Source organism: Pholis gunnellus (genome assembly GCF_910591455.1).
Source record: "Pholis gunnellus genome assembly, chromosome: 12".
NCBI classification, from domain to species: Eukaryota; Metazoa; Chordata; class Actinopteri; order Perciformes; family Pholidae; genus Pholis; species Pholis gunnellus.
Window position 1 is genome coordinate 17931824 of NC_136539.1, and position 13675 is coordinate 17945498.

General features: G+C 40.5%; 1 protein-coding gene across 1 annotated transcript; it reads left to right on the forward strand.

Moving 5' to 3' along the window:
* The first annotated feature begins 652 nt into the window (after positions 1–652).
* On the forward strand, positions 653–11533 carry spopla (speckle type BTB/POZ protein like a). Its single transcript, XM_079169760.1, has 12 exons — positions 653–800; positions 2020–2102; positions 4543–4660; positions 5126–5247; positions 5524–5675; positions 5796–5923; positions 6774–6951; positions 7459–7514; positions 7690–7812; positions 9219–9361; positions 9468–9521; positions 10027–11533. Exons 3-12 carry the CDS (start codon positions 4583–4585, stop codon positions 10169–10171), a joined length of 1179 nt encoding a protein of 392 aa, XP_079025886.1. The 5' UTR covers positions 653–800; positions 2020–2102; positions 4543–4582; the 3' UTR covers positions 10172–11533.
* Positions 11534–13675: the final 2142 nt, after the last annotated feature.

A 13675-nucleotide genomic window follows, 5' to 3' on the forward strand; every position in this document is an offset into this window, starting at 1 on the left:
CATTATAGACTATTGTTTCAGAGAGGGGCTTACCCCAAGCTGCTTTGTGTTTGCTAGACGAGAAACATCAGCAGCAGGAGAAACTGTGTGAAGGAAGGCTGAGTATGAGCTGCAGTTTGGGGTTTCATCTATCGTAAGAGCTACGTTATAACAAGTCTGCTTTCTATATTCATCTTTCATCTGTGTCTGTAGCCTATGAAGATGGGCTATTATAGACATGTAATAGGCACACACAAACACGTTTTTTTCCATTTCTTCCCATGTGAGGACCCCCATGTGACATGTGAATGACTAAATTCATTCAGACTCAAACCATGTCTATCTCAACCAAAACGTTCTCATTTTGAAGCTCAAAACTAAAATACTAACATTTTTTACATCTCAATCTTATCATTTATTTACATATATATACATATTATATATATATATAAATATATATACACAGTATATATATATATATATATATATATATACAATACCATTTTTGAATGAATGTACTCCATTGATTTCCTATTATTATTATTATTGTTAATTTTATTGTCTGGATCAGGCATCCATGATAACTTCAGATGAAGCAGGATGTTATCCAAATTCCGCGCATGCGCAATAAATATATTTTCTAGCCTGTTAAGCTACCAGGCAGCTAGACAGATGTAAGCTAGCACAGATATAAATTAGACAAAGAAACCTTGTGAAGAGACTGAGTGAAAAAGAGTTTAAAGTAACGGAGGGTGAAAGGAGCGACTGTGACACAAAGCTATATGCGTTATTCGATATATATGGAAGTATGAAATTGAAAGGTACGCCGCCACTATGTCTTTTTAAACTTTTTGTGAGCAGTCAGTGCAGAGATTAGCTTTGGCTAGCTGCTAGTTAGCCGCTGTTGTTTTCCCACCAGCAGATTGTACCAAAACGTGAGGGTTTGAGTTAGCTTGGTTAGTTAGCATCCTGTCACAGGAGCCAGTGAAGGCCCTTTGTTTTACACCGGGTGATGCGGGGTGTAAACAGCACATTACCAATTTAACTTAAGGTGTCCTCAGCTAGTTTGTGTTGCAACAATGAGTAACGTAAGTCAGCCTGGTAATATGTGGACAGATTTAATGGTAACATGGTTTGTGCTAAGATAGCTGATCGGTGCTAGCTGCATTTGCGGTACAACGTTAAGGCTAAAGTGAAGTTAACATTAATCTAGCTAGTGGGGACATTCATGTTAGCTTTGGTTAGCCAAATACGTATTGCTCATAGAACTGACAGATTCGCAGAATGTAATTGTTTTCCTTTTCAAATCAACGCTACTATTCTTGGGTACCGTTAGCTAAACTAGCTAACGTTGCAAAGGACGAGTGAAGTGATATCGTTAAGCGATAATAATGATTGTTTTGGAAATGAGTGTTGACAATGTAGCCGATGTGTCGCTAACATTGAGCTGTTGCTTTCTACTGATATATCGATGGTTTGTAGGCACCTCCGCGCGCATCTCAAATAGCTTACAGGCTAAAGTAAGCTGTGACGTTAAGTAAATGTATGATCGTATAACTTTCAACTAAGTTGATGCGACCTAGCGAGATGCTTCTTCGGATAGCATCATATCTGTTGTGTTTAAGGCGAGGCTGCACGACTCCAGCTAATCTGTTAGCCAAACAAAGTTGCAGGTGATTCTTGAGTTGGCTAATTTAACAGACAGGCCGACAGTCATTTCCTAGAGCATACAATGTAGCATAACACATAACATCTAGCATCCCTAAAGCTTACACTACCAATGTCTGTTATCAATCAACTATCTAAACGTTAACTGTTGCCTTCATTTTTAAAACAACGTTGCATTGACTATTTTGAAAGCTGCAATTTTATAGGAATATCACTTTATTGTCAGTTGGATAGTTAATGTCCCTAGATAGATATGACAGGTCTGCTTTATTGCCAGATGCTTCAGTATTCTTAGTGGATAACTTGCTTTTAGAAAGGTTGAGCAAGTACATGTTCTCTGTCTAATATATGTTTGTTTATTTGTCTTCCTAGAGTGGAACATGAAGATGGGGCCATGAAGGATCCTGTGATAACTTAGAACGACTGCATCTCTGTACATTTCAACCATTCAAGAGGTGATTAGGAGCTTTCATTTCCTTGCTGAGGCTGCATGATTTAGTTGTCACAGTTAGGATTATAGCTAAAAGTGGATCGGTTGCTGCAGTGTGCTGCAAAAGAAGTTGTTAATCTTGTCATTGCAAGCAAATATCTGTATACTTGCTGTACTCACTAGCTTTAGGTCTGTTCATTCATTCCAACAACGATACTTCATGTTGTAGTCCCTGCTTACATGTTTTATAATTGCACATTATCTAACAATTGAAATAGTTATAGCCTCTAACAGAATCTTAACTTAATACAAAGAGGAGGGAAAGTTATGTTTTACGTAAACAAAGGGGAAAAAAAGCTGTAAAGTGACCAAGTAAGTACACACACACACACACACACACACACACACACACACACACACACACACACACACACACACACACACACACACACACACACTAAAACAAACGGTAATTACATGCAAGTTGAGTGTTGCTCTGAGAACCAGGGATTCTGCAGTGTCTATTGTAAATCACACGGTGGGACACTCGCCCAGACAGAGAGTGAACTCTGGGGAAGAGAGCAGTAGTTTCATCACTTCCCTGCCTTCACATCCTCTCGCCATAGAGACACTGTTTTTTGTGATTCTTGCATCATGCAAGTCATTTGTCTTTGTACAGTCCTTTAAAACTCTGTGTAAAGTATAAATCAGAAGTGCAGATACAATCGTCTGACATTTGTAGGTTTGCGGCTCTATCCTCGTTAGCCAGTTTGCCAAAAATAATTCCCGACCAAGTTTATACCTTTTTTTAAGGATCCATTGAAATACTCTGCGATGGCTCGATCAGAGGGTTTACAGGCCTTGATATGAACTTCTCTTTGTGAGAAAGGTGAAATGAAATGTCCTCACAAAGGGGGATGTGTCCCCTTAGTGTCAAGGGATGAGGGAACATGAAATACTTGCAAATGCGATTCTTCTATTATAGCACACGTGTCTGAACGTAGCCGATTTTGTGTTTACTTTGGCATGCTGCTGGATTAAGAGTTGGGCTGCTTAAGTTAAATGAAATTGGCACGTTTGCACATGAAAAATGGCTGTTATGACTAAATCAACATGTTTAATTTTCTTGAATACACACAGGCTTATTAGCTGTAGCCTAGCCTGTAACTGACTACTCGGCCTATGCAGAGGTTGCTGAGCATCACTGTCTAGTAATTTACCTCAACATGTTAACGTTGTGACATGAGAAGTTGTTTTTCCTACAGTATGTTTCCAGCTAAACTGTCAAGATGGCAATCCATGTGTGTCCTTCTTCCTCTGCTCATTATCTAAATCAATCAGTAGAAAATCTTTGCAAAATGATGTAACTTAATGTATCCTCGGGTGTCATTGTTAAAGGAGCTGTGTTTTGACATTCTTAGCATTAATATTGCAGCAAACAGCGATTTGTTATGTAAAGATATTTTGGAGTAATGTCTACCTGAAGAGAATGAAGTCGCTCTCCCTCTGCGTGTGTTGTTATCCGAGCTTCCCTTTTGCTTTGTTGACATAGCCGGGCCAGCCAAGCGAGCTTTTAGTGCATGTTTGTGCGTGTGAGCGTACCCCACTAGTTAGCTCACCGCCGCCGCTGTACCGCACTACTGCGCTCATACGCTGGTTACAGCTGATAACTTTGGTGGAAGCGTAGCGCCCACCCCGAGGTTCCCCCTCAGGTAAACCCAGTTGGCTCTGTCGGCACTATCGTCGTAGTTTGCACTGTTAGCATCGTTAGCTATGAGCCCAAGTAAAGAACTCTTTCAATGTTTTCATGGGCACCTGACTATTACTTTAAGACAGACCTGTCCTTTTCAACGCACATCTTTTTGTTCTCAAGGACATGAAAGTTGACTTAGTTTCTTGTTGTTGTCTTTTCGACAACCCTGACTGCCAAAACGCACCCTTGTATGCAAATGTCATCACTGTCCTTTGGTTGGTTAGTTGGTTGAGAGTAGCTTTGCTTCAGACGTGAGGATGTTGGGCATGTATATGGCCACATAGTCGAGGACTGTGAAGTGACAGAAGCTGCCTTTGTTTGTCCATTCAACATATAAGTAAGCACTGTACATAATCACAGAGCATATCATTTCCTATGCAGCATGGACACATTTGCAATACTAAACGTGGCACATACTAAAGCCTGCAGTAGAAGGGATTTGCATTGTTTCCTCTTATCCCAGAGTTAAACATGTTTCCAAATGTTGCTCTCTATCGAAGTACAAGATTTCAGGATACAGTGAGAATACAGACTATATTTTTTCTTCACATTTGGTAATAATTAGCAGATTCAAATCATCTGAAGGATTATTTTTCAGTAGGTTCTTCAGTGAGGCTTATTCTGATAAACTGTGGATGTATTCCCTATGTGTAATTTATTCTGCTAGTTTATGCAGAATGAATGTAACCTTTTCGTTTCCTTGAATGATTAGTGCTTAAAGGACGAAAGTGAGTGGTACTCCGAAGCCAGTGATGTCACGGGTTCCCACCCCTCCTCCTCCTGGGGAGATGTCAAGTGGACCTGTGGCAGAGAGCTGGTGTTACACACAGGTATGTGCACAACTACACTCATCCAATCATGTGCTACACACACAGAGGTGATGGAGTTGATCCTGTTTTACATGGCTTATTCAACAGTTTCAAATCATATCACGCTACTGATCTTTTATTCCCAGCTTCTAATTTTCACCTCTTTTTGCTAATAGGCATTTGTTGCAGCAGGCAATTTGACCTGCCAAGGCACAGGTGTTAATAATAAATGTAACACTGGCTCAGTTCCAGCATGAACAATACTAGCACCCTAAAACAAAAGCAGCCAAATGGAATTCTGCCTTCATTAATTTGATTATTTACATGTGTGTAGATGCTACTGAGACATGTCAAAATGTCTTGTGCTCTATCTATTTAATTCAAATTACTGTAATCTAAAAAAAAAAGAAGTCATTTATTCATCTATTTTTTATTTTTACTGGATTTCAAAAGGTTGACATTTCTGCATATTTCTTTTCTTCCAAGGTCAAAGTGGTGAAGTTTTCGTACATGTGGACCATAAACAACTTTAGTTTTTGCAGAGAAGAAATGGGGGAGGTGCTGAAGAGCTCCACCTTCTCCTCTGGCCCTAATGACAAGATGAAATGGTGAGTACACTCATGCTTCCATTAATCTATCTGTCCCATTTCAATCTCTTCCAGTGTCATGTCCTTGTTATTGAAAAGTCTGCATGTTTTACTTTACTTTGGGGACTTTTGCACATAAGCGATAATTACAGTCTCTCACAGCAAGCGAGACTCACCCCTGAAGGCTCGTCAGCGTCTTGTCTTCTCACAAAAGTGATAAAAGCCGTAAAGACTGTCTTCGTTCTAGTTTGTAATGTTTGCTGATGTGCGGTGTTCTCTTTTTCTTCTTCTTGCCAGGTGTCTGCGAGTCAATCCAAAGGGGCTTGATGATGAAAGCAAAGATTATCTGTCATTGTATTTACTTCTTGTTAGTTGTCCAAAAAGTGAAGTCAGAGCAAAGTTCAAGTTTTCTTTGTTGAACGCTAAAAGAGAAGAGACAAAAGCGATGGGTGAGTACAGCCAATCAGAACCTCACCACATCCGTTGTGCTGAACATTTAGTATTCCTTTCATCCCTAACCTTTTTTTGGCATAATCAACTCTGCATTATTATTATTTTTCTCGTCACAGAAAGCCAAAGAGCATATAGATTTGTCCAAGGCAAAGACTGGGGCTTCAAAAAATTCATAAGGAGAGATTTCCTCCTTGATGAAGCCAATGGACTCTTACCAGATGACAAGCTCACCCTGTTCTGTGAGGTAATTCTACTTTTGCTTTCTTTTTATTCTTCATTTAATGAAGGGGGCCGTCTTTCTCTTCATGTATGCTGTAAATTGACCAACATAGCAAAATGATATATATCACACTTGCACACTGTTGCTGAGGTTCTGTCGTGTTTGATGTGGCAAACAAATGACTGAATCCTTGCATTGATTTTCCGATGAAAGCGTCAAAAAATCACTGTTGGATTGAAATATCATACCCCGAGTGTAACCTTATTTGAAGCAAGGCCGGAGTCTCTTAATTCTTGTTGTGATCAGTTCACCCCTGAGAGTAAGCCGTCGTGCCATTTAACTACAAACATACCGTTGGCATTTGCTTCAAATGACATTAAGCTCTGAGGAAGTGAAATGCCTCCTCCACCTTGCTTGTTTTTCAAAATAATTGAATTCAGTTTGTCAAGAAGAATAAATGTCTCCTGAAATGTTCTTTCAATGGACAAGTGAAATTAAGTGTCAATGGATTTTTGATGTAAATGCATTTGGCCAAATACTGCCAGGACCAGGCAGCGTGCCAGACAGCACTTGCAGAGATTCAACAATTTCAGGGAAATTGCCACTTTGATAAACAAATTGCTTCCAAATTAAAGACAAAATGCCTTTCCTCAGCAATTAGGTGATTCAGCAAAGTTAATTAATTTTGGTTTTCAAGTGTTCAGAGTCCCTCCCATTGTAGGTTCCTCCATCTTGAAAATGTGCTTGAAAAGGAGCAAATTAAAAAACGAATTAGGCGGTTCTCCCGGTGCAGTAAAAACACATTCCCCGCCGGTTTCGTCCGGATGTTTAGCTTTGTCGAGACCGTCCTCTCACTGATGTTTCTCATGTACAGGTAAGCGTTGTCCAGGACTCGGTTAACATTTCGGGCCAGTCCAACATGAACATGCTGAAGGTGCCAGAGTGTCAGCTGTCTGATGACCTGGGGAACCTGTGGGAGTGTTCACGCTTCACAGACTGCAGTCTCTACGTGGGAGGGCAGGAGTTCAAAGCCCACAAATCCATCCTTGCAGGTAAGACCGTCCCCAGCTACCAAAACACTTTAGCAAGTAGCAAACCAGGAGAGAAGCCTTTTTTAAAATGGCCCCAGCAAGACGTGCCCATGCCCCTTTCTTAATGGAAGTACCTTAAAGGGCTACTGTGGGCCTGTATTCCAACTTGATTTGTAGCGGCCCAGTTCTGCAGTGGGCTCTAATCCCCACTACCTCTGCTTGGCCCTGATTGACCCAGATATACTGTAGAATCCAGGAGATTGAGACGCTGGCTCTCCTCTCCAGCTTCTCTCCATTAGACATGGTGGAGAAACGCTGACAACGTGGAGCTGTGTGGATTTAGCTTCTAAGACCTGTCATAGTTCAATACTGATGTTTTGTGCTTAATCCATTAAATATATATCTAGCTCTCCATTCTCAAAGCTGCTATTTGTCACACAATGTTGATTTGGCGTGCTAACGTGCTTAATGAGATGTCGACTGCTCGATATATTTCTTTGATTGTGTTCTGTTTATTTCTTTTGACAGCGAGGTCACCAGTCTTTAATGCTATGTTTGAACATGAAATGGAGGAGAGTAAAAAGGTAAGAGCAACTAGTTACAACTGCTTGTTTGTTATGCGTCATGTTACGGCTTTCTACCGCGACACAACGCTGCACCTCCTACATGTACCGGAATTGTTGCTTCTTTTCTGGTATATTTGCTAGTAGCCGAGTTGAAATGAGTCGCACAGAAAAACCTCTTTGTCTTCTCTTGCAGAACCGTGTTGACATCAGTGACGTAGACCCAGATGTCTTTAAGGAAATGATGGGCTTCATTTATACGGGAAAAGCCCCGAACCTGGAGAAGATGGCAGACAATTTGCTGGCAGCTGCAGATAAAGTAAGTAGTAATTGAAAACTTCTGCTAATATTTGTACAAACATCTGCCTTCCACTTCGTTTTGATGGCAGAGGAAAAGCTTCCTTTTTATTTTTTTGCTTTGTTTGGCCAATCATTTTTCTTTTCAACTGTACGCGTTGCTGCGGTCTGCCAGGTAAATGCAAATATTGTTACCGGATAAATCCTGTGTTGAGCTGAGCTCCAGTCAACACATCACTGGGACATGGTCGTGTACCAGTGTTCCTCCAATGGTGTGTTTTGGAGCCTCCAGCTGAGAGGCCAGCATTGTGTGTCAGTCAATGAGGCTAAAAGGGGTAATGTGGTCTGTTGTGTAATTACACCGCTGTTAGGCTGCATCTTATCCGACATAATTTCATTATTGATAACCTATAAAAAAAAACATAGTCCGCTTCAGTCCTCATCCTCACCCGCTCTTGTACAGGGTGTGAGAAATGTAGAATCCAATACGGCCCGGTCGCTCTTCAACACACACCTCTGTATGTTTGTGGAGCTTGTAATTCAACATCTGGGGAGACTGTCGAGTAAGTGCTGATTCAAGTTAACAGAAATGATTGAGGGCGTATTAAGTGACGTGGTTTCTATTCGATGCAGGCGCGCATCAATAATGGTCATTGGTAACAAACGTGTTCCTGAAATAGGAAGACGTTCTTGGCAGTATGGAATCATACTTCATGACTAGAAAAAACTCTTCACTGTGTGCAGTATTTAGAGTATTACAACATTAGATGGCACAGTACAACAACAACAACAACACATGATCTCCAAGAGGCAAACCTGATTCGCTGTTCAGTCTCCGTTTGGATTGTCGCCCATGTTGCCAGTTGATGTACACATTTTGCATTTCTAATAAGTGCAGCTTTATATATATATATATGCAAAGCAATACTTCTTGGGACTGTACTATGAAGCACCCTACGATCTCCCAAATCCTTTCTAGACGCGATCATTTTCCTTCATCGGTTCACAGATGAGTTCCCCTGTTTTAGGGCAAATTATCTGTATTATGAATACAGCACTCAACTTAAATTTGATGGATTGGTGTTTACTGAATATTGAGCAACAACCTTACTTCCCCCTCCAAAATCATCCCAACCATTGCTTCACTGATGCATGACATAGACCGTGTGGTGAAATAGGGTTGTTCCTGTCTTTTAAGATCGCAGTACAAATTAAAGGAACCTGCTGGTTGGACTTTTTTTTTTTTTTCCCTAGTAGAGTTGTAAATGGACTTGAGAGTTGAACCGATCGCAGCTGGAGCTTTAATGTGTATTCAGAAGAGTTGAGACAAAACCTCAGACCGTGGGGATCCACTTTGCATCCAGGCCGTAACCACAGCTCTTTGTGTGTGTCCGTCCCCCCCCCCCCCCCCCCCCCCCATCATCCCAGTACGCTCTGGAGCGTTTAAAGGTCATGTGTGAAGAGGCCTTGTGCAACAGCCTTTCCGTGGAGAATGTGGCCGACACCCTCATCCTAGCAGACTTGCACAGCGCCGAGCAGCTCAAAGCACAAGCCATAGATTTTATCAACAGGCAAGTATCGCATGAAAAAAACAAAAACAAACCTCGAGTGATAAATTCCTGCTGCCATTTCTGTTTACCCGCCCTGAATGCTTACCTTTTTATCTCCTTGCCATAGGTGCAGTGTCCTGAGACAGCTGGGCTGTAAAGATGGAAAGAACTGGAATAGCAAGTATGTAATTAGCTGATATATGTGACACAAGATTAATAACACCCTCTTATCTCTTCCCCCAAACCAGATGCATTAGAATTCATTGTTTTAGCCCAGGCAGACGGAGTGCTATTTGCTTCTTCAGTTTGAAGCTCCATATCTTTGTATCCGAGTTATTAATAGACTCATACCTGGATAAACCCTGGAAATGGAATATTTGCAGAATTTAAAAAAACAAAAGAAGGGAGGTGGTCGTGATGGGATTTTATTTTTTCGTCCAGATGATATAGTGTGTTGTCATAAGACACCTTGAAATGTTGAACTTGTCTTCAACATGTGAAGATGTTCTAATTCTGCAGTGTGAAAGCACTAATGGCCCTTTTTTCTTTTTTTCAAGTTTACGGTGCAACTCACAAATCAAGTGCCCCTTATTTGCTTCGTCATTACCATCTCATTTATGTTTATTGATTTTTAATGTGCACATTTTCATGTCTTAGTGTTAACTTCATTTCGCCTGTGCTTACAGTCATGCTACAGACATAATGGAGACTGCAGGCTGGAAGTCAATGATCCAATCCCATCCTCACTTGGTAGCCGAGGCCTTTCGTGCCCTGGCGTCAGCACAGTGCCCACCCTTTGGTCTTCCCAGGAAGCGTCTAAAACAGTCCTGACTGCCTGACTGTGCCCCAGGACTTTACTGGAGGTGTGAAGCGTGGGTTTACAAAGGACGGACTAGTGAGGATACCACTCTTTTATTTCCACCAAAACTGAACACACTTGAATAAGGAAGAGTGGAGCTTTCTGGCCAGGGATTTTTGGGGGAGGCTGGCACGCGGACATCAATGGATTGGGGGAGAAAAAAAATTGGTAAAATTGGTGTCGCTTGCTTGCTTTGCTGCCCCAACTGAATTCCGTTTCAGCCCGGGTAGCAAGTCAAGCTGTCTGCTACTGTTTTTCTTTTTTCCTGTAATTTTAAAAATGGCCTTAATATATCTGCCATTGCTCTGGAGCTGCTCCAGAGTACTTTGTCTATTTTACTCTGTGCCTGCCTTGTCACAAAGACCAGGCCACCTCCAGGTTGCACTAGTTCCCATGAATAGTCATTTTGATATGGAGTTCTATAGGAACGTAACAAAGGTTTAACTAAATGGGAAATATTATATATTTGTAATGTTTAGCCCGTTTTGTGACTAGACATTAAAAAGCATGAACACTTTCAGTGCAAGGTCAGTTCTTTACACTTTTTAAAATATGTGTATGCCCCATATTGATGGCACCATTTCTATGTAAATGACAGTTGAACCATCTTCAGAAGACCAGTGTACAAGAAAGTCTGTTCTATTGCATATTTGTGGGGGAAAATTTGTAATCTGCCATTATGAAGACCCAGCGTCAGTCCTTCTAATTCACGTAAGACGGAAAAGTGTCTCTACTTTGGCCCTGCTACATTTAAACATTGGAAGTATTTACTCAGTCTCCCATTTGAATGACATATTCCAGATCATATGTCTGTGAACTGTTCTAGATTAAATTTTGAGAATTTCTGTCTTTAGTATTGCCAACTTGCAAATATTATATATTCTCAATATATTGTGGTAACTAAAAGTGGAGAGACTAATGCATGGTCATGTTATTGTCAACAAAAAGTGTCCAAGTACCAATTTTGTTTTTAACAGTTTTATTTTCTGCAATTATCTGACATATTTGTGCAGGATGAAATTAATTGAGTATGTGCAAAAAGAATCCTCTAACATGCTCGGACATTTGTAGGATGCTGAGCATCACTTCTACTGGCAATGTTATTCTGTGTTTGAATGGGGGGGGGTTGTCATGTTTATTCAGTCCGTCTCGTATGTAGTGTGGTGTGACCGACACTTCAGAGGATTTTGTAAATTAAAAGAGTAGCATCGTTTTTACATGATATTGCTCATCATTCAGAGTCATGTTGAGATGTTGAAACTTCTTTTGTTTGGAAGCAGAAAAGACGAAGTTGTGGTCTGCAAGAATGCCTGCATTAACCCATTAAACCATTTTCCAGCAGTCTGAAGAAGCCCAGGTTCTTTTGTTGTTTAAATCAATGTGACAAGAGATGTCAGTCGAAGGAAGGGTGATTATAATCTATACGGTTTCCTTTTAATGGTCATGTTTATGGATGAGTGTCAGGCTGAGGTGATTACTTTTTTTTTTTCTGTTTCCACTGGTTTTCTTTTAATGATGAGATTAGAAAACGGCACCGTGATAATCAAAAGAAAATGTTCTTCAACCGGAGCATAGTAACACGTTTAATGTAGAACCTTTTACGTTTTTTTTCCCCTCTTGTTTTATGTGTGAATGCTCGGCACAAGCTCTAATTAACGTGAACGCGAGGCTGCTCTTTCCTGCTGGAACAGAGACTTCTTCATCAGCAGCTTGCTGATCCTCGTCCGCCCCTCTCAGCACAGATCCTAGGAGGAGACCTGATACCATCGATGCTTTAGGACGCCTCTCCAACCTTTTATCTTCCTCTTTCGCTTTCCTCCTCTAGCTGTTACACTTGAAAGAAAACGCTGCCCGCAGTGGCATCGGCACAATTGAAAATTTGTTCTGTCGTTTGCATCGTAGGAAATGAGATTGTTAAACAGGCAGTGGACAATAGAACTGGGCCAGGCTTCAGACGGATTAATATGAATATGGGCTTGATAAAAGTGGTCAATTTCTATGTGTCATGTGAGTCCAAATAATGTGAATCTGCAGCAGACAGGTCTGATATAGTGGACACAACCATTGCCACCATAAATAAGCGACGGATTAACACAAAAGAAACTATTAATCTCAATGCATCCCAGGAGGTATTTTGTGATACTTCAAACTAATGCGCTTTACCCAAACTCATCCTAAGTAAGACATTTCCTTTGTTTCTCAGAATATATTTTGTCGAACCCAGCAAAGAGTCATGTGACCTGTAGCTGGAGAAAGCGTTTGTGGACTGTGAGGTTTAGCAGAAATAGTTCATTAACATCTTCAAATGCAACATGTCTTGTTTCTGTGTTCCAGGAAATCAGCAGTTCCAATACATTTTGTCTGATGACCGTCAGTCCAGAGACGCAGGAAACCTTACATGTACCGCTGATGAAGTACATTGTAACCCTGCTGCACTAACGTATATATGTGACTTGACAAAGTATTGTTGGTTTGAACAGTACTGAGACTTACAATGGACTTATTCAATGGATATTTTCCTCTTAGTAAATTGTATGAGAATATACATAATTTTTTTTAATTATTGGTGTGAAGTGTGGACATGGGCAGCTAAAACATGTAAAGTAATTTATTTGGTTTGTGTGATAATATCACCACTGAAACTCATGAAATATACATGAACATTCCTGAGTTTTCCAAGGATCAGGATGTGTGCAGCAGGAAAACCCGGTGTGACTTGATGCCTAAGGAGTGGGTGCCTTTCACCCTGATCAGATAAGAGTAATGGAAGCGATGAAAAGACCCCTGTCACTGATGGCCACAGCAAAATGGATGTGCTCCCTGAAGTGTACCTCTGGTATCATCCACGCCTGTGGACACAGATTTATTGCCCATTAAAAAGCTACACGGAAATGTACCTCTTAAAATGGTGTGTTTATCCCGTTGAGAAGTCCTTGTAGGAATGAAACGAGACAACTGTGAGCGCCGACAGACTGGAGCTGACTCAGTGCGACAACATGCTGTGAGCCAAGTTCAAATAAGGTTTAATGCCATAGAAACCTAAATTGATCTTTACAATTTCATTTTAACAAAATGAACCCCCCCTATGAAATCAAATATTCCCAAATCAACATTTGTACTTACACTATGCTCTTTTTTGTTTTTCTTCTATTTTACAGGGGAAACCGTTTGAAACAAGATTCAGCAAGCAGGAAATCAAAATAGGCACAATCTGCAAGGATTACAAAAATGGAAATCAAAGCAATCTATAACTACAAGCAATAAATATGACATATATCTACATGGAATTGCTTAACAAACACCAAAAGTAAGGAACAGTATACTTATTGATATATTTCTCTGGAAAAATTTGAATAAATTGACATTGTTTACTCTGAAGCCATAAGTAAACACGTTTAGTTTTAGAGTTACACATTAATACACAGCATTTGCACGAAGGAGTAGAACTAAAACATCAACATAGATCAACTCTGATT